We start from the raw sequence: 21,060 nt of genomic DNA on the forward strand, positions 1-21,060 counted from the left end.
TGATTTTAAGAGTATCTGTTGGTGTTTTTGATGTGCATGTAAACACTGTCCCTAAATGGCCTCAAAAGCGTTTGGTTTATCATGTTATACTGGGACTGGACAGAGTGCCTGACATTCTTCACAAACTGAGCAACAACATGACAGAGATTATTCAGCAAGGAGAACAACCAGTTTTATCTTATTTATTTTACTTTAAAAATGTACAGGTAACCTTTAAATATTTCTTATTATTGCTAATGACGTAGATACAGTACTTCATTATAGCCTACTACAATACGACTGTAAAGACCCATTTTACTTTTACACCATTTTAAATACTTCTACTACTCAGTTTACATTTCGTCACTATCTCTGCCACTATATGCCGCTAGAAATGCTCACCCCACAACGGTTTCCACAGCAGCCCTGTTTACCAGTCAAGTGGATGTACAGAGCTGGGAGCAACACCTGAGACAAGATGACTGATATTATTTACACTCTAAAACCAACAAACTTTATCAAGTTTTTTTTTTGTTTTGTTTTTTTGTTTTTTTAACATACATATACAGCATGCTTGAATTCTTACCATCACTCCACCTCCTACAAGTCCCCCCATGTATTTGACCTCCTGAGTTATATGTCCATCTTTGGCATATTTGGTTTCCCCTCCAGGAAAGAACAGCACAATGTTGCAGATGATAGAAATAAGCGCCAGTGGATACAGAGCCACCGCAATGAAACGGGAACATCTTCCAGTGCACATGTTGCCAGATGAAAACTTTTGCAGTATACTTGGAAAAACTTGTCTTTGCTGAACTATAAATCCTTCCTGCTTTCTGAGAGAAGTTCAACACCAAACTGAGAGAAGTGCGTTTGCACACGCAGATGCAGATACAATGAGTCCTGTCAGGGTGTGGGCGGTGAAATGACAAAGATAACATAAGCAAATACTGCTTGGGATCGGCCACAGCGAAGAATGTGACTCATGTCAAGGTGATTCCTCTTCACAAAGACAGACTGTTCTGAGAAAAAAGGTGTGCTGCCCAGAGTAGTATTTATAATGATTTTTAAGTATTTTGTTGTTAAGCATTTAGGCTTGAAAGATACAGTATAAAATATTGTTTTACTAACTTGAGGGGCTGCTATATATCGATCTAACCACATGTGCCCTGGACTCTGGTCTGCAGCAAATGAAGTGAATGAGTGAATGAGAATTTTTATTAGCAATTATGTAATGTGATGATATCCCGTAAATATGAAGCATTAATTATGTGAGAGTGGAAACGCTAAATATTTATCTGTCACTATAGCACCAGAAGGTAATTGCATTGCATTGTCACAACTGAAAAAAACAAAAATGCATAAAAAAGTATAACTAATCAAAATCTACTATTAGTAATGCATTGGGCTGAGCAATTGCTAGTGACACACGCAATACAAAAAGGCAATATATATATTTTATTGTACATGCATGAAGACAAACACGTAACTTCTAGGAAGAGTTACATAAGTGCATATTTAAAATACAAGACAATTTGATATCATCACAAAGATATTTTTGTGGGTGTGTCTGTGTCATGTCCTCACGTAGCCTTGTAAAAACACCTAACATGGATACAGTATAAAAATATTTCAAAATTGAATTCATACCAATGGGACAAAAAGGTGTGATTTTGACTGGCTGACGATTTCGGTGCAAAAGCCAATCAAAACCGGCCCTCGCGCTCGACCCTCGAGTTTGGGATAGCGCCCCACCCGCACATACGTCTGCTGCTGTGTGTCAACGTTGGGGAGAACTTTGAACTTTTGCAACAAAGTTTCTCAAAACCAAGCAGCTAGCTCAAAATGACCATGCCAAGTGTGAAAGACGTTTTGGTTACCTTTTTCATGTCAGAAAAATGTTACGAGGACTTTTACGTCAACTTTCGTGTCCACGGTGAGTCTTACGCAAATCCAGATGTGATAGGTGTGGTAGCCTGGAGGGAGATGTGCGGTCACGTGACTGTTGAGGATTAAGGGCTAGTAGTTGGGTAATTAATGAATAAGTGATAATTATGTAAAGAGCATGTGTTTTTGTTGCAGTGTCATGTTTGAAGATGGTACTGAGCAAAGTCGCAGGATTTTGGATTCTCTTTGATGTGCTGCTGGGTAAGAGAGAGAGTGGTGAAAGTTGTTTACTTTTGTTCAGAAGCATTGCCTGGTATAACAAAGGTATGATTGTTGTTGTTTAGTTTTCTTTATTAAATATGCATTGTGTAATCTTTGTGGTGGGGGTACAAGGCTTGCCTTCATGGAGATGTCATGCTTTGCCTAAAAGTTTAGAGGTTAGGAAAAGTGTATCTACTGTATCTTGCATTTCGTTGTTTTAATACATTGAAAATGTATTCTAGCTGTGAGCTTATTTCTTAGATCTTACCTGTAACTTTGCATCTGGTGGAGTCACATGGAGTCTCCATGGCAGTAGACAAGTCTAATGCTATGCTGTGGAACACTATAAGCAAGAACACCTCCACAGAGACAAGCAGGTGACAAATCCCCCCACCAGAAAAGTTACACAATGCACCTTTAAAATAAACTGCACAGACTATAACACAAGAGAAAACTCTTTTCATTCCTAAGAAAAGATGGTGTAAACTGATTTTACATTTGGCTTAGCAGAGTGAGTGTGGTAACAGTATGCTAATTCTAGGCCTGTCAAGATAATTAATATATCAACTTATCGTACAGTACAATACATGTTGGGATCAATATTTAATGTTTGTACAGTTTCTTTGCAATAATGGGGATTTTTTTTGTTATTTTGATATAATATAAAAAGATTTGAGCATCAGATATTCAACAAAAATGGTTTACTGGAATTATCCTGCTTTCGTGTTATTATGTCAGTGACATAAAATAGTTTCAATATTATAGTTTATTGCAATTTTTGTTTGTAGCAATATGTCGTGCTTCAAACTATTATTATCATGACAGACCTACCTTTCACTGTTTACTCATTGCACTGTGAAAACATGCATCAGCGAGCCCACTGTCATCATAATTAGTTTTTAATCTTGTTCTGAAATTACCAGAACACTTTAATACTTGACTTGTCATGACTTGTCCTCTTGGAGCTTGATGTTAACATACAGGCCCTGATGTTATCTTGTAACATTTATACATAGGCCTATGGGTCATTCCACCTCAGTTCACCCAAAGAAATTGCAATTTGAACCCTCACATTGTCCACCTGCAAAGAAAATTGGTGTATAGGTAAGTCATAGCCAAGAAAGCCAAAATCTCAAATTTTAGCTTGATCGGAGTAATGTTTGCTGAGATGTCGCAATTTCATTTTTTCAACTTTTTGGCGAAAATGGGCGTGGCTGCAGAATTTCAAATTGCATTTACTCAGCAACTACTGGTGCAATATCAAAAAGTATTGTTGCATTCGAGTACTTTGAGATGAATGACCTTTGACCTATATTTTGACTTTGAAATTAATAATAAGGAACACGCCCGACCTCAAAGACACCTGTAGAAACAATTTATCCCTATATACAACATAATAAAATCTGGAGGGGTTTTCTTTTCCATATTTCAGGAAATAGGGATAGAATTAAGACCTACCCCTCAATCCCTGGTAAAGTATGTGTAAAATGTACATAGTACACAGAGAACCCACATGTTTGAACTGCAGTTACAACTGTATGTTGCCTAATTACACTATGACCTCTTATCTAGCTTCTTGTTTATTTGTGACCATCTGTTTTAGTTCCTCCTTTCTGTTTCTGTGTTGTCATAGCAGTGTCCTGGTTTCATAGATATAATCCAAAACATAGACTATTGTGTACACAAGGCTATGGTGGTCATATCCTGTTAGCAGCTTGCCCACAAAAATCCATTTAAAGTTCTTAGTTTCTTTAGAACAGAGGAAGAACATCGTCATACTTTCTGTTCCACTTATGTATGCATATTTTACCAGATACCACATGTAATACTTCAGAGCAATGTATGTACAATACACTTTTATTAACCTTTTAGGTGCCATTGTCATAGAAATGTGGAACTGTCACAGAAATGTGGAACTGAGAGATCGAACAGAGGCTTGGCTTTTGTCAGAGTACCCTGGCACAAAAGGCTGATAGTAGTTCACTATCCCTAAGAGTGACCTGACCTGAGCTTAGGGGAAGGAGTCACACCATCTAGGTCCATCAAATCAGCACAGGACATGTTGGAGATACTCTCAACCTTACTAGGGTCAGTCGAGATGCCATTTTCATCAATGATATGACCCAAAAACTTTACAGACCTCCACAAGAAAAAGCACTTTTTGGGTGACAGCTTTAAATTGTGGCCACGCAGTCTGCTAAATGCCATTTCATGGCGCTGGAGTGCTGTGTTTTCGTCTGGTGCAAAGACCAAGATATCATCTAAATAACACAAGAGACTTTTTTTTCCTGAGGTAAATCTTAGTCATGTCAATCTAGTCCTGGACTGAAACCTTGTCAGTACTGTCACCTTTAAATGTCTGTAGGCTAGTTCACGGTCAGGGGCACCATACACAGTTACATGAGGTATAGCTTATGTCTTAAGATGGGATAAATCAACTTCTAGGTAAATTTGTGTGAAAAAAGAAAACCCCTCCAGATTTTTAATATGTTGTAGTAGATGTATATATATATATATATATATATATATATATATATATATATATATATATATATATATATATATATATATATATATATATTATATATTTTTTAAAAAAAAGTGTTTCTCACCTTCCACGGTGGTAGGTCTCTCTCACCCTCATTCAGCTCGGGTCCTCTACCAGAGGCCTGGGAGCTTGAGAGTTCTGCACAGTATCTTTGCTGTTCCCAGTACTGCACTTTTCTGGACTGAGATGTCCATTGTTTTTCCCGGTATCTGTTGAAGCCACTCTTCCAGTTTGGGGGTTACAGCCCCGAGTGCTCCGATCACCACAGGCACCACTGATGCCTTTACTTTCCAGGCTCTCTCCAGCTCTTCCTTGAGCCCCTGGTATTTCTCTAGCTTCTCGTGTTCCTTTTTCCTGATATTACCATCGCTTGGTATTGCGATGTCCACCACCACGGCTCTGCTCTGTTTCTTGTCCACCACCACTATGTCTGGTTGGTTCGCCATCACCATTCTGTCAGTCTGTATCTGGAAGTCCCACAGGATCTTGGCTCGGTCATTCTCCACAACCTTTGGAGGTGTTTCCCACCTTGATCCTGGGGTTTCCAGCCCGTACTCTGCACAGATGTTTCTGTACACTATGCCCGCCACTTGGTTATGTCGCTCCATGTATGCTTTCCCTGCCAGCATCTTATACCCTGCAGTTATGTGCTGGACTGTCTCAGGAGCCTCTTTGCACAGTCTACACCGTGGGTCTTGTCTGGTGTGGTAGATCTGGGCCTCTATTGCTCGAGTGCCCAGGGCCTGCTCCTGAGCAGCCAGGATCAGTGCCTCTGTGCTGTCCTTCAGACCAGCCCTCTCAAGCCATTGGTAGGATTTCTTGATATCAGCCACTTCAGTTATGTTCCGGTGGTACGCCCCATGTAGGGGTTTGTCCTGCCATGATGATCCCTCCAGCACCTCTTCCTCTGGACCCCACTGTCTGAGACATTCTCTGAGCACCTCATCTGCCGGGGCCTTGTCCTTGATGTACTCAAGGAGCTTGGATGTTTCATCCTGGACAGTGGTTCCCACACTCACTAGTCCTCGGCCCCCTTCCTTCCGGCCTGCGTACAGTCTCAGGGTGCTGGATTTGGGATGGAACCCTCCATGCATGGTCAGGAGCTTTTGTGTCTTAACATGTATCTCCTCCTTTGGCCAGCTTACACTGTAAGCTGGCCAAAGGATATATATATATATATATATATATATATATGTATAAAATTTCATCAAAATTTGACAAAGTAGGGTTTAACTCATTGAGTGAACTGAGGTGGACTGACACCTATAGGGTAATGTGTATAGAAAAATGTATTCTTTTACCTTGTGTGTACCTACAGCGCAGCTGCTACAGTTGTTGACCGTTCTGTGGAGGGGCCGTGCAGATGGTCTGAGCCTGACATCTGTCCTGCTGCAGCTTTATGCCTTCTCCTGTCCTGTTGTGTTTGCAGTGAGACACAACTTCCCCCTGGAGTAAGCTCATGGGTATATGCAGCATATATAAACAAGGAAACTTAAAATGCTGACCTTATGATAATGCTGACAATTATGTTTAAAGGTGCATTGTGTAACTTTTCTGGTGGAGGGTCTGTTAAATCAATGTTTCACAGTATGGCATTAAACATTTCTTCATGGAGACGAAACCAAACCAAGTCACAGGTTAGATCTGTTGAGACGTAACCCCACTCTCAGTCAGAATGCCTGTTTTGCTTGATTTTTTTTTTAGCTATAAAACCACCTGTAAATGAATAAATGTAAGGTAGTTTAATGTCATACTGTGGAACATTCCAGGCAGAGTAATACTATATCCTCAGAAACAAGCAGGTGACGGAACCCCCAACCAAAAACTTACATAGTGCATGTTTTAACTTAAGTAACTTACTTAATTCAATAATACAATTAATTCTGGCTGGGCGATATGACAAAAAAATTAATCACATTTTTCCCTCATATTGATCCATCCAGTCCTAACTGTTCCAAATCACATCCTTTACTGGACCAAAACATTGACTGAGATGAAAATTCAATCAACTGTCCAACTCTACGATTAGTCTTATGAATTCATCCAGACTCAGTAGTTATTTCTTAATTTCTATGCAGGGCCTGGGCTGAGAGACTGTTCCTTCTGATAGAGACGGCGTCCATTTTTCTCCTCATGCTGCGTTATCAGGGTGATACTCTCCGTGGTGAGTAAATGCATCTAAATTGACTTTCTGGTTAATCTGTACCTAACTTCTTCTGCGGAAATGTAATACTGGTGTAGGCATACTGTTGTTATAGCAGCAGTGAGGAAGTAACTGCAGCCCTTAGAGTTTTACATAATCATTTTCTAATTTGACTCAGAGGCTCCATCTTATTAAAATGAACGCTAACCACACAGTTTTAAGTAGTACTTTAGGGTATGTCATTTTCAATACAGGATGAATCAAATGGTAAATGGTCACATTTTTCTATGGCGCTTTTTCCACCTTGAAGGTGGAAAAGCGCTTTACAACAAAGAACCACTCACACATTCACACACCAGTGTATGCAGACACTGTGGGCAAGGTGGGTTAAGTGTCTTGCCCAAGGACACAACAACAGCATTCATCTGTGGGAGCTGGAATCACACCAGCCAACCTGTGGGTCAGTGGATCTGACCGCTCAACCTGTGATGTTTTATATCAAGAGCTGGAATCAAACTGCCAACCTTCAGATGAGTGGGCGAATGCTCTACCAACTGAGCTACTGCCGCCCAAGGGGAGGGAACACCTTTATAACATGGTTCACAGCCCATAAAAGGTGCATGATATCATAAAATCAATATAACCAATTACAGAAATACCAAATGACTTATTTTGTTATAAAATTACAAGTTAGATATTGATTATACTGATAAGATTTGAAACAAATGAAAAGTTTGTGTTTAGGCCTACATTGTGTGTTTTGGTTTTTTAGCCAATTGTTCTATTAGAAAGTCAAGAGTATACATATAATATCTTCTACAACATCCATTTTCTATTTTGGGCATATATATATATATATATATATATATATATATATATATATATATATATATATATATATATATATATATATATATATATATATATATATATATATATAGGGAAGGTGCAATTCGATAAAATAAAATGTGATTTATGCATGTGTTCACAACACCATCTAGTGGTATAGACTAGTGCTTCCCATCAGGAATGTTGGGGGTGTAAAAAGTAAATAACGATCTTAAAGGCTGTAATGTTGCTTAGGATAGGATCTACATCAAAGATTTAAAATATTACATAATTCTGGCCAGAAAATGCATTCACCAAATCTTCCTGTTTTTCTGTTGAAGGAGTGCGATTACTTTTGTCACACTGTGCCCTGATCTTCTTGCTGGTAACATACACTGCTTCCTCACTCATTTCAAAAATGCAAGATACAATTTTGCCAGCTATAATTTTAAGTAAGGTACTGGATTTTTACATTCTGTTTATTTGAAATCTAAAATCTAAAATCTTACTGGAGTTTTTTCATCTTTGTGAACTTATAGCTCCTCCAGGCCAGGGCTAATTATTATAATGGACACACGGGTGAGCTGTCCAGGCCATCTCTGATATTATCTCTAGGTGGCGCACTAGGAAAAACTTTAAATTATTGGGTAGGTATAAAGAGAAAAAACATAAATTTTTTCATATAACAATTTTCTGAAAATGTTTACTCTTTCTTTTTAGGATTCTTACATTATTGTTGAGAGCCTGTTCCACACAGTGTCAGCTTGCCTCAGCTTTGTCCTAGTGGTCCAGATGTTTTACTACATGAGGCAAAGTGGGACCAAAAAGGATAAGAACATGTAAACTTTACAAGACTTTTACTGTGATTTTGCTGTGTTACTGTCAGTCATGTTTACCTAAAAATATTTCATTCCTATTTTTGTCAAATGTTACAACCGACAATACAGCTGTGACTGTTTTACATTTTTGTATAGGGGGTTATATTTTATATTTTGTATAATATCAAATGGTGACAATATAATGTGCTAATTTGTTATATTATGTCCTACTTCTGGTTTGTGTTGGATGTACTAGGATTTGTCCTCATGTTTAAATAAAAGATTTAAAAACTTTCTAAGGATTATGCATGCTGTTTTTTTCTTCCCAGCAACAGGCACAAACAAAACTAAAAACAAACTACTAAAAATTACTTATTCTTATTAAAAAGATCTATGGAATATCACAATGAATAACAATCATTTTTGGAAAGCAAAAAAAAAATCCTGTGAGATTTTATAAAGTCAATTGTTAAATGTAATTATGCTGATAAAACTATGCATATGTTTGTGTTGTCCACTGGCAATCCCATTTTTCCCATTGTTTTCCGTAGTACAGGCATGAATAACAGAAAGCATGTATCTGGAAAAGCTTGTTTGATATTATATCACTTTATTATGAGTAACAATGTGTGTACCCAAACCATATGCCCCAGTGGCTGTAAGGTCAAGTAACCACATTCTCCTTCTGTCCTTAGAAACCTTGAAGTGAAAGCAGTATCTATGGTGTGTTGTATTATTGCCTACATAACAACTGCAGAAAAAAATCAAACACTATCTTGTTTCAACAAATGAACCCATCATTAGAAAAATGACAGAGAGTAAAGCTATTAGAAATGCTATTATTTTATTCTGCTGAAATCATATTTTTTGCCAATACAAAGTACCATTGAGCACAATTACCTATAATGCAAAAATAACAAAATGACAATTGCAAAATGTAGTAAAAAAGTGTAGTAAGATTGTAACAAACAGGCTGGTTTGTTACCCCAGAACCACACTTAGCACCTTCACCCTTCACTAGAGCACTTTAAAACACTGCACTTTCCTTGCACACAGCACTTTTAACATATTTGCACATCACAAAATAAATTGCACACAATTGGTTTTAAAAAAATATTTATTGGCTTTCCTTTAACCATTTTTTATTCCTGAGGCACAGCACTTTAATTGGAAGTTGCTTGTCCCTGGAGGAAAAGGGAGACAATAACAAATTACATTTTAAATTAACTTTGTGCAATAAATATGGTGCAATATCTGTTTTAGAATGTTTTAAGTGTTGATGTGTTTAGTGTATTTTATTGTGTTTTAATGAATGGTGAATCTGCTTTTACTTACCTCCCCTTTTTATCTTCTATCCAGGTGGGAAAAGAGTCCCCCGGAAACGAGCTCCCTCTTTTATGGTTCCGGGCTGGACCACGTGTAACATTTTGTACAGGGGTTTTAGGTTAGGTATTTTATTGGTTTATGGGTTTTAACATTTAATTGGTGTAATGGTTTTAGGGTTTTATGTATATAGTTGGTAGTTTTAATAGTTATCTGGGTTTTGGGTTGTTTTATGGAGGTTTAGGTTTTAGTTTTACGCTAATGATAATTTTAACCATCCCTGTTTTAGCATAGTGGTTTTATCCAATCAGTAGGACCGGCATAAAAGGCGCCTTCAAGATCAGTCTGTGTTCTGCTGCTGGAGAGGAAACTGCTGCCTGCCTCCGTTTTGCACCCTGCACTTTTTGCACTTGCACTTTTGTAATCATTGAAAAAACAAAAGTAAACTGTGGACCACAAGTACCGGTCTGTGTCTGGATTTGTTTTTACCTTGCTCACTGAACCCCAAGCCGCTCACGGTCAACCGACGTTACAAAGATGTTTAACAGCAAATTCCTGTCATCAGATAATACAATAAGGCATAATGATTTGGAGAAAAGGCCTGAGCCATACAAGGTTGGTGACAGTAAAACATGGCACAAAATATATTTTGGTTAAATTAAAAAGGAAATTACATAACCAATCCCACTAATAAAACATACAGTTCTACTGCACACATTGTCATAAAATATCAGTAACTTTCAAAGAAAAACAGTCAAATTTCCTGTTTAAGTCAAATACTAATATTTGTAAAATATTATGCATACAAGTGTGGAGTGCTGTCAAATGAACATTCAGTAACTACTCTTCAAGTTAAAGGTATAAAATTCATTCTAAATTCTTCTGATTCTAAACAATGTCTTTAAGGGCAAAAAAAAAAAAGAGTAAAAATGTAAATTAACTGTGCACGATATCAAAATTTGTTAAAGGCTTTTCATAATTGTGTACCCCACTTACTATAGCAAAGCTTTCACATGACTTTTGTTTGGTTCATAATGTCTTCAAGAGCATACGGCAAGAGTCCACTGTGTTCTCACATTATATGGAATGGCACATTTGTCAATATTCTAACAGAAATATTAAATAATCTGTGCATATTCAGCATAGACATACAATTATAAGGCAGACTTAACTGCCTTTTCATTAGATTTATAACTAACTTTCACAAATCTACATGCTTCACTTTGTAAAATGATTGACTTTCTGTATTTCATTTTGCCTCCTAAAGATCCCATTAAATGAAACCTTTGCACTGTCGGCTTAATGAGTTATCTTTTTTTGAGTTTCTCTGTCACTGAGCTATCTAAAGCCCCAGTAACACTTGCGCAGTTCATCCCAGAAGAACAGAGACAGAATGGTGTGTGGACCCAGTCGGAAGTATGAAGCACCCAGGCCCTTGTACAGTCCCATCAAGCTCTCCTTCTTTAACGTCTTAGAAAAGCAATCAGCAAATCCTTTATAAAGCTGCCCCTGTGTGACAAACACAAGTAAAAGTTTGAATTTTTTAATATTTTCTAGCCTCCTGCAATGTTTTTTGTCTGATCTTGATGAATCAACAATTAACAGTGTGACAGTAGAAATCCGTTAACTGGTGTAATCAGATAACCCTATAAATCTGACATTTATCAGTTAAAGACCCAGAATGTAACTTTATAGCAAAAAAAAGACTAAAATATAAGCTTTTTTTTTTTTTTTTTTATATATAAATTTGGTTGTTTTTATTACAATGAAAAACATGGCCCTTGCAGTGGCCAGGCTTGCATCTCTTACAAGTGCTTTTACATGACATTTCAATAATCTGATAACTCCAGAAATCAGATAACGATCAGATTTTGATCAAAGATTTTGTTGTTCATCACGTATAAACTACCACAGCCTAAATGTGTTAAGAAATTGCTTAAAAAAGTAAAATTTGAAATAATAGTTGTACACTGTACATAACAGGCCTTACCTTGCCCAGATGGTCCACTGGTTGGTTATAAAGTCGTGTGCTCACAACGTCAAAGGGTGTCATGGCCAAAACCACCACCACACTGCTAATCATTCCGGCACTCAGGGCAACCAACCAGCTGTTTTTGGGAAATACCTAAATAAGCAAAGTATTTTCTTTTTAGTTAAAGTAAGCATTGGAAATGTACAGGTTTAATTGTAACTACTGGTCAAAAAACATAATAGCAACTAGCTTTCAGAATGTGTTAGACTTGGGGATGTTAGCTTAGTATTATATTATTAAGGGTGCTTTCACACTTCTGGTTGTTTGGTTCCAGTTTGAGTCCTCATCTAGATTTGGGTTGGTCCTGTTTTAGTCCTGGTTTAGCCAAGATCCAGTGCAGGTTTAAGTCAAGTACGAGTCAAGTCACAATCTTTTATGATTAAAGGATAAACATAAAGCACGTTTTAAAGGATTGGAGTGAAGTTTGCAGAATGTTAACACAAAAACATTTGTTAATTATCTAAACTAACCAACACTACAGTGGTAAGTGTATATGAAGGCGTCTTAGAGATGTCAGAAGAATGTAACCTTTAACATGCACATATGTTATGTAACTCTTGTGTTTTTTGCAGTGGCACTGCAGTGGATTCGGGTTTCAGTTCCAAAGGAGTAGAAGCCCCAGCGCTTTGTAAATGTAACAAAAGCACAGCTCCTGAGTCTGACTACAAAGTAGGGCACCAAGCTGTCTCTCTCAAGTATTCATTCATATTGACAGACAAAATAAGTATTGCCACATGCACAGGAGGACATGTTAGACTCCTGTAAGTCTACCTCCAGACAGATGACAATGGATGATTTTGTAATGGGTGCACAAGACTGAGATAGCAGGTACTGGGAACGTTGTTACTCTGATACTAGGATTTAATTTTTTAAAGTTTTACTTCTCAAGAAAAGGTGTAGGGGCTGCCGTCAGGTCATACAAGCTCACCTGATATTGTTGAACAACCAGAATAACCCAGAAAAGTAAGCCTGTCTTTAACCACATATGTCCAGTGTGTAAAAGCTCAAAGCATTCATGCTCTAACTACTCTTGAGATGCCAATGGCACTATAGATGAAGCATATGACATCTTCAGGCATCTTCCAACCTGCAGTTCAAGCACCAGTTCTTTTGAGGAGGAGAAAGTGGAGAGTTGAGCTGCAGACCCCACACTGACTCTGGGTACAGCTGCACTGGAGCCCCTCCATAGCCCTAGGACCCCGTGCTCCTTATAGATGGCTCTGAGCGCGTGTAGCATGCCCTGCAAGATACCGTCAGGGGGCGTTAGCCATAACGTCAGTAATCAAACGTATACCGTAAGATGGGCTACCTGGTGTTTGTACTGGTGTCCCACTGCAATGGACGAGGTAGACTGACTTTGTAAATGAGTCTTGACCTGTGAAAAAAGCGTTGCGTTGCCTCAACTCCAATTCACCGTAGCAATCTTTTAATGATGATACTCACTAAATAAACGGGGCTGCCCATGACGGCGCCTACCACCCCTGACACCGCTCCTGCCAACGTGGTCCTGGCTGTGCTGACCTTCCCATCGCTGTTGTGGATGTAACCAGATGACTCAATGATCGCGTACGATCCCAGTCTAACTCCATTCATAAAAAACTGGTACACAAGGCCCGGCGCAAGTCCTTTCTGTAAACCGGACAGGCCGTCCACTTTACCGATAGTGTAAAAAGCATGGAAAACGTTTTTATAATACACTTGATACGTCCCGCGGCTCCGTAGCTCTCCTTGGAGCTGCATGCGCGTTTTGACTACTTCCAGCGGGTTGGTGAAGAGGCATGCTCCGCAGGCTGCCGCTCCGCTGAGAAGGAAATCCATGTCGGACTCGGAGGGAGGATAGGTGGGCTGTGCTCAGGCCTGAAGCCCATGGGCCCTTGACATTACAGAACCCTGCTCCGCTCCATATCCTCCTCCCTCAAACCCACACCACGCGTTGCTGGCCTCCTCCTGTCAGTACCGTGGGCCTGTCCAGGGCGCCGACATGAGAGGCGTTCACGGACCTGATGTATCCTCGGAGCGTAAGAGTCATGGTGATAACCATAGATTGTATACTGAAACTGGACTGTCTGTGGTCCAAACGGAGTAGTACGGACTCCCGTGTAATAAAGGCCACCTGTAGAGTGCCTTTTAAATACAAGTTTTGGGTATTTTTGGTTGTGGTAAAAGTGTTAAATCTATTAAGCGTTTGACAGGTTACATTCAGTTCCTTTAGTCCCGTGAATGTATCATTTGTGACAGTTACGTATATACCATAGACTGTACGCCCATTTTTGGCAATGGCACGAACTATTCTTTTTAAGACCAGTCCTTCTCAACCTTTTGGTAATAAAAAAAGGCCCCTACCTGGAGAAATGTATTCTGCAAACAATAAATATACTAAGAGTTAATAAACGCCTCAATTTGTGTAAAATAGCACAATAACAGTTCAGTGCTATCAGTCGGTCAGTGTCGTCTATTTCCGGTGCTTTGCTTGTTTCACTTTCCTTAGAATATGCTTTCTTAGGCTGTGATTGTCTTTAGGCCCTAATATACTGTGTGTGGTTGAACTAAAAAGAGCCTCTCTACAAATACTGGCCTACTCTCTTTGTACCTGTCCTCTCTCCCTCTGCCCATCCTATAAGTTCCTCTGCCCCTCTCCTCTGCCTCTGCACTTCCTCTGCACCTCACTTCTCCTCTGCTTTCGTCCTCTGAGCAGTATGTAGTGGACAGTGGGCGGATCACCTGTGCACTGTGAGACTTACTGCTGTCCCTTTGTGGTAGTAGGTTTCTCCTTCATTACTGAGGAGGATTATAAGACCAGGGTAAAATCTGTCTAACCTCTTCAAATAGGATTTGTGTTTAGTTTTTTTTTTCAAACTAGCCATAGCCTCATACAGGAAATGAAATGGACTTAACTTTCGTGAAAATAGGACAGTGTGTGACGTACAGCGATATAGTTTGACATTTTGGACAGCCGGAAGACTTAGACAAACTTTATTGAACCACAAGGGAAATGACTTGTACACAGTTGCTCAAACATCACAGTAAATTAGAATAACAAAAAGAAATTGTAATATTAAAGTTTGAAGTGTATTTTGTATAAAAATATTCATTTCATGATCAGAGAAGAACATAAAACACTCTCAAAACCATACAATTCATACATTTGGATAGTGAACATAAAGTAGCTACTATGGATTTGGCACAATAAAAAAAAAAAAAAAAGTCCAGTTGTGAAGTAATCTCTAGTACAGTCTTCTATGTGTGTTTATTTATTTATTTATTTATTTGTACATGTATTTCTTAGTTTTATTTGCTTTTATTGGTTTTATTGTTTTAGGAGTAGTAATATCAAATTGTTATTATTGATATCTTTGATATACATTTTATTTATGTCAAAATTATATATCTGTATGTACAATTACAGAGCATAAATACATAGGATACTTTTATATCAATGTTCAAACATAATCAGTGTTGACAAAACACTGAGTTTAGCACACATCAAGGTGTTCAGTCTGACATAGTTTCTTTCCTCTTTAGCTGCATGATCTAAATCCCTCTTCTCAGTTTCCTGAACCAGTGGTTAAATCCTCTCAGATGAAAGCCATTTTATTTATCTGGCTTTCCCTGATGCTTGAAGTCTGTTTTGTTGTCAGTAATTAAAAGTGGATATCATTGTGTGCTATAATATGAGATAGTGACCTCTTATTTAAATGATGCTATATGGAAACATGGGTGACACTGCACTGTGTTCTTAGACACCTAAAGCAGCTAATCCAATTTGATATGCAAGTTGCTCCAGAGATACTTTTTTGAGATTCCGACAAATTGTATGGTTGGATTTATTCTTATTATTATTTTGTTGTATTTTTATGATATTGGTTGGAATGCACTTTTAAAATAAAGTGTCTTAATGCAGCCCTGCTAAAAACTTCATCTGTAAACATGGCTACTGCTGAATTGCATTAACACCTTGTATCCCAGTCCCTCCCTTCACTTATGTCAAGATGTAATCCCCTCCCAGCTAATGAACTATCAACTGGGATTTCAAGTGCAGAGTAAACCTCGACCGGAAGCCCCAATCTTTTCAACTCATCATGCTATAGGTGCCACAGGGCGAGAAGACAAGGCAGGAGGAGGTCTTCAGGATCCCTGCAGACCTTTATGTCAGTTTGATGGAAAAACTGCAACAAACGGGATAAGGATTATTTAATTTGCATGAATTCAGTCTGGAGTAAACATTTTTGATAATTGTCTTGAGCAAGAAAAAAAGGTGAGTACTGAATATAATGTAAGTGTTAAAATGTATTTAAATGTTAATGTTGATGCTATGTTATTGTTAAACTGCTGTTACTTTGCTTCTACTCTAGGAGTACAATTGCAAATTAGCTTGTAGCAATCTCTGGTCTGTGCAATGTGTATTGTGTCCCTGTCAAATAGATAAAATAGTCAGATGTATACACTAGTTTTATACATTGTAGATTTATATGCTAGATTTTGTGAACATTGTGAGCAATTACCCAAAATATCCATAATGTGAGAATAATGAGCTCACTTCTATTACACTTGTTCTTCAGATACACTTAATATGTACGTGCAGTATTTTATTTTTGTAATGAGCTTATTAGTTGATACACACAAACGTATTTAAAGAAGAGTAGATTTATCCAAGCAGGTCGATCATCAATAAGTAAGTCTCCGGAATCAAGAGTCACTGTTAATTGGATTATGTTAAGTTAGGAAAAGAACCAATTTGGCAGACAGTATTTGCACTAGGTGTACCAGGTCAAGACAGAGCAGCTTATTCACATGAAATTTACACCCAGATGTCTTAAGGCTGGGATTAGTGATCTATACTTCATGTTTCTTGGCCTATATTCTCTGTACAAATGTATGTATTTTTCTGTGTGATACTGCATCATCCCCCATCTTACTTACAATGTAAATTTAAGGATAATTCAACTGACAATGAAGTAAGATAGGAACTATAGAAGGATTTATAGAGAATTCATTTTTGGTGAGTGCATGGCCAAGTCACAATTTTTGTAGTTATACTCCAAACTGAACAGCAGAGTGCAGCACACTGTAAGACAAGATTGTGTCTTTGTGCTGCTTTGAGCAACACACTTGTACCATGCCTTGCCTGAAAGACTTAACACTGACTTGCATTTTTCCAGTTGGAACCATGGATATCGGAGGCTTGGAGACGGTGGTGGCCAATTCGGCTTATGTCTCAGCCCGTGGCAGCGTGGATGGGGCAGCTGCAGCCACCATGAGAGACAAAAAGATGCGTGCCAGGCTCAAACTCCCCCACATCAGAGATTGTGAGCACATGAAAACCAAAGTAGACAGCACTTTTGACAGCATGTGTGTCAAACAGCCAATAGGCAAACGCCTGTTTCAGCAATATCTGGACACCGACGCCACACACAAGAATGCTGGGCAGCTGTGGAAAGACATTGAAGACTATGTGGTTTGTCAGGAAAAGGACAGACTGCAGAAGGCCCAGAAAATTGTTAATAAATATTATGAGTCCAAGTCCAAGACCTTTTGCAGTTTCCTGGAGGAGAAGGCTGTGACTCGAGTGAAAGAAGATCACAAGAACCTGCATGGAGACCTGTTTAAAGAGAGCCAGCAGCAGCTGCTCAAACATCTGGAGAAGAATGCTGTGGCAGGATTCAAGAACAGCATGTACTTCCTGCGTTATGTTCAGTTCAAGTGGCTAGAAGGCCAGCCTGTCAATGAGGAGTGGTTCATGGACTTCAGAGTGCTGGGAAAAGGAGGATTTGGAGAGGTGTTTGCCTGTCAAGCAAAAGCAACAGGCAAGATGTATGCAAACAAAAAGCTGGACAAAAAGCGCCTGAAGAAGCGCAAGGGCTATGATGTAAGACATTGCTTATAAGAAAAAACATATTCTAGACATAATAGTAACTAATGTTTCTTGTAACCCACATATAGAGTCATAACAATGCACAGTGTGTGGGAAACAGCAAAGATGGTGAGCCAGTATTATATGAGCTCAACAGCTCAATTCAAAGAGGCTTGTGGCCGTCTTTAAGACCCCACAAAGCTTCTCAACCCTGTACGCAGACACAAGACATAAACCTCTGATATGGCGGCGAACGCTATACCTCTATCTTGTATCTTCAAACTAACAGCACATTAATACCTGAATAAAAAAACTAACTTTCTAATATCGACAAATACATTTCTGAATACCAACAAGAAAGATTCAATGGGTACATTTTTCCAGTGTATGGCTGTTGCACTAATTTTGTCCACATTTTGTTTTAAATTTAGGGTGCGATGGTGGAGAAGAGAATCCTTGCTAAAGTTCACAGTCGCTTCATAGTGACTCTGGCTTATGCCTTCCAGACCAAGTCTGAGCTCTGCTTAGTGATGACCATCATGAATGGAGGTGATCTCAGGTACATTATCTATAGTATGTTTATATATACTGTAACTATACTGACACAAGCAAATTAATGACACTATTTACAGACAGCAGCATGCTTGCTTACACTCACCTTCACTAATCAGCCTACAAGAGATAAAAATCACAGGCAACATACAGTATGGGCTCTTATTGTGCAATTATATAAATCAGTGGATCTTAAAAACACATAATATTTGTTTGAATTTACTACAAATTAGCATTAAGCCTCTAGTCATTCATTTTTGTGTTTTTATATGTAAATATGTCTATCTTGTTTTATTGTTAAACCAGTGTAATGTCTCCTCACAGATATCACATGTACAATGTTGATGAGAAAAACCCTGGCTTCAATGAGAAGAGGGCCTGTTACTACACCTGTCAGATCATCTGTGGACTGGAGCACCTGCACCAACACCGCATCGTCTACAGAGACCTCAAGCCTGAGAACGTTTTACTCGACGATGCAGGTCAGGGTCAAGTAAGCTCCAGTATGTACAGTAGTAATCATACCAGAAAATACATGAAAGAAAATAAATAACAAGACAAGGAGCTAAAAATAAAAGAAATGGAATCCAAAGCTTGTAAATGTAAGTACACTGAAATGCTCGTAACTCTTTATTTTTAGGGCACGTGCGTCTGTCTGATCTGGGTCTGGCTGTTGAACTTCCTCCAGGAAAAGACACAACTAGTGGATATGCAGGAACCCCTGGTAACAAAGCTTAAATGTTTGATCATTGTGTAAAGCAATGAACTGTGCCCCTTGATTCTGTTTGTCATGGTATAGGCTTTATGGCTCCAGAGCTGCTCCAGAAGAAGCAGTATGACTACTGCGTGGACTACTTCACTCTGGGAGTCACTCTATATGAAATGATCGCTGCCAAAGGGCCCTTCAGAATAAGAGGAGAAAAAGTACTTTAAATAAAATAAACCTCTAGGACCTTGTTATTAGACCAAAACACATGAGCTTTTTCTTCCTAGGTTGAAAATGAAGAAGTGGCTCGCAGAATCATTAATGATCCTGTTAATTACACTCCAGCTTTCAGCAAAGATTGTAAAGACCTTTGTGAAGGTTTAATGATGAAAGATGCTGCAAAGCGACTTGGGTTCAAAAATAATGAGTGTGCCGAGCTCAAGAGTCAGCCCTTCTTTAAGGACATAAACTGGGGTCGTCTGGAAGCAGGTAGGAATCATTAACAACACGTGTATGGAGAATTATGAGCTGTATCAACATGTATCCATCATTCTAAACAGGCATGCTTCCTCCACCATTTGTTCCTGACCCGAGAATGGTCTATGCCAAAAATATCGATGATGTGGGGGCCTTCAGCTCCATCAAAGGCATCGTTATGGATAACAAGGACAATGACTTCTTCACTGAATTTGCTTCAGGGAACATCCCCATCCCCTGGCAGGAAGAAATGATTGAGACGGGTATATTTGGAGAGCTAAACATCTGGGGAGAGAACGGAAAACTGCCCAACGACCTTGACCCAAACTATGTAGAAGCAAAAGGAGGCGGGTGTGTAATGTTCTGAGTATGACAATAACAAGGTAGCTTTTGAAAGTAAAATAATCTTGTGTTCCTTTGAAAAATTTATTTATTTTAAAATAATGTATGATATGATTAGTTAACACAGTTTTATAACAATGAAGATTTAGTGTGTTACTCTAATTATTTATATTATATTCACTAACTTGTAACTTTAGTTTATTGATCTGAAATATAATGTGAAGTACAAAATTTAAAAAAACAGACATTTGATAAATGTAAATAGGATTGCACAGTGAAAACGGAGACATTGTAAATATTTTTGAACCAGTATATCCTATTTATTTTGTATATAGCTATTGTATCAGTATAATGCAGTGCTTGATACAATAATTTGTAAATGCTCATAATGTATTATTATTAGAGTTGTAAGTGAATGTTTAATAAATATATGCAACTGTCTTTAAAGTTTTTTTATTTTTTAAATTTTCATTTAGAATTATAGAAATAAAAAATAAGTAGTGCATCAAGTAAATTATCAAAATATATCCCTATATAACTGTATAACTGCAGATAAATAGTACAAATATTTTTTGCATTACTAGTTCATGACTATGGGTTTATTTTCTAATTGGAAAAAATTTAATTTAGAAATCTCCAATTAAACAATCAAATCAACTTTAGATTTTATTTTTGAGGGAAAATTACATTGAAGATAATAACTAAGTGCACTGTTCTGGTCAGATAAATGCCCAATGCACTGTGAGTAAAAGTATCTTCAAAATTAAAAGTCTAAATAGAGTCACAGAAGTTACTTGGAAGTTGTGGAAGCTGGTTGATTTGTTGATTGTTTTGACAGTCATGTGTGCAATCTTAAACTCCTCAAAGCTGTGACTTCATCGAAACCATGACACATGCAATGACTGCTAAATTCCAAACCCTAAACGTGACATTATATAAACAGTGGTTTACAGAAAGCCCATATTAATCCATTATAATACACAGCCAGTCCAGGAAAGGATTAGTCACATGACACTTTTCTTTCAGTCACAAATATCAAAGACATTATTTTACTTCACTTCCCCTTAAATTTCCCTCAAAGTCAGAAGTCAAATGTGAAAATAAAAATTATTGAACCTTCCTTGAAACACATGGGGGTCAATGCGGACACAAGTGATTCAGTCAAATACTTGAGGTCATAGAGGGAAGGGCCAAGAAATAAAATATTAACATAGGGATTTATGATTCAATGCTGCAATGTCTGTATCCTTTTAGCACAGTATATGGCAGTACTTTGTTCCTGATCAGTGGCTGCTGAAGGATTTCGATAAGAT

At 38.1% G+C, this 21,060-nt stretch overlaps 4 protein-coding genes across 6 annotated transcripts in view; 2 read left to right on the forward strand and 2 right to left on the reverse strand.

Moving 5' to 3' along the window:
- Nucleotides 1-879, reverse strand: part of tm4sf21a (transmembrane 4 L six family member 21a) — a 1,901-nt gene extending 1,022 nt beyond the window's left edge. Inside the window, 2 exon segments of the mRNA XM_020922960.2 lie at nt 382-447; nt 566-879. Coding sequence (XP_020778619.2) covers nt 382-447; nt 566-742 — 243 coding nt within the window. The 5' untranslated portion in view covers nt 743-879.
- A 37-nt stretch (nt 880-916) lies between these two features.
- LOC110158611 (mannose-P-dolichol utilization defect 1 protein-like) lies at nt 917-8,759 on the forward strand. Of its 3 annotated transcripts, none has more exons than XM_055148451.1 (7): nt 917-1,013; nt 2,062-2,127; nt 5,994-6,126; nt 6,754-6,839; nt 7,988-8,103; nt 8,186-8,293; nt 8,367-8,759. In XM_055148451.1, exons 2-7 carry the CDS (start codon nt 2,076-2,078, stop codon nt 8,487-8,489), a joined length of 618 nt encoding a protein of 205 aa, XP_055004426.1. In that variant the 5' UTR covers nt 917-1,013; nt 2,062-2,075; the 3' UTR covers nt 8,490-8,759. The 3 variants fall into 3 exon arrangements, 2 of the variants coding, with proteins under 2 accessions (XP_055004426.1, XP_020778776.1); XR_008631537.1 differs by having other exon boundaries at nt 982-1,915; nt 7,988-8,098; nt 8,367-8,473; XM_020923117.2 differs by having other exon boundaries at nt 982-1,915.
- A 1,648-nt stretch (nt 8,760-10,407) lies between these two features.
- Nucleotides 10,408-14,439, reverse strand: slc25a35 (solute carrier family 25 member 35). The gene is made up of 5 exons (XM_020923012.2): nt 13,263-14,439; nt 13,129-13,194; nt 12,907-13,059; nt 11,778-11,912; nt 10,408-11,296 (listed from the first exon to the last, which is right to left on the reverse strand). Exons 1-5 carry the CDS (start codon nt 13,635-13,637, stop codon nt 11,126-11,128), a joined length of 900 nt encoding a protein of 299 aa, XP_020778671.1. The 5' UTR covers nt 13,638-14,439; the 3' UTR covers nt 10,408-11,125.
- Nucleotides 14,440-15,978: 1,539 nt separating this feature from the next.
- Nucleotides 15,979-19,772, forward strand: grk1b (G protein-coupled receptor kinase 1 b). The gene is made up of 8 exons (XM_020923103.2): nt 15,979-16,074; nt 16,979-17,685; nt 18,102-18,229; nt 18,547-18,704; nt 18,863-18,946; nt 19,022-19,146; nt 19,216-19,417; nt 19,489-19,772. The coding sequence occupies exons 2-8, from the start codon at nt 16,987-16,989 to the stop codon at nt 19,770-19,772; spliced, it is 1,680 nt and encodes a 559-aa protein (XP_020778762.1). The 5' UTR covers nt 15,979-16,074; nt 16,979-16,986.
- Nucleotides 19,773-21,060: the final 1,288 nt, after the last annotated feature.

Source organism: Boleophthalmus pectinirostris, unplaced genomic scaffold, assembly GCF_026225935.1.
Source record: "Boleophthalmus pectinirostris isolate CB_2022bp ecotype Guang Dong unplaced genomic scaffold, ASM2622593v1 HiC_scaffold_12, whole genome shotgun sequence".
NCBI lineage: Eukaryota > Metazoa > Chordata > Actinopteri > Gobiiformes > Gobiidae > Boleophthalmus > Boleophthalmus pectinirostris.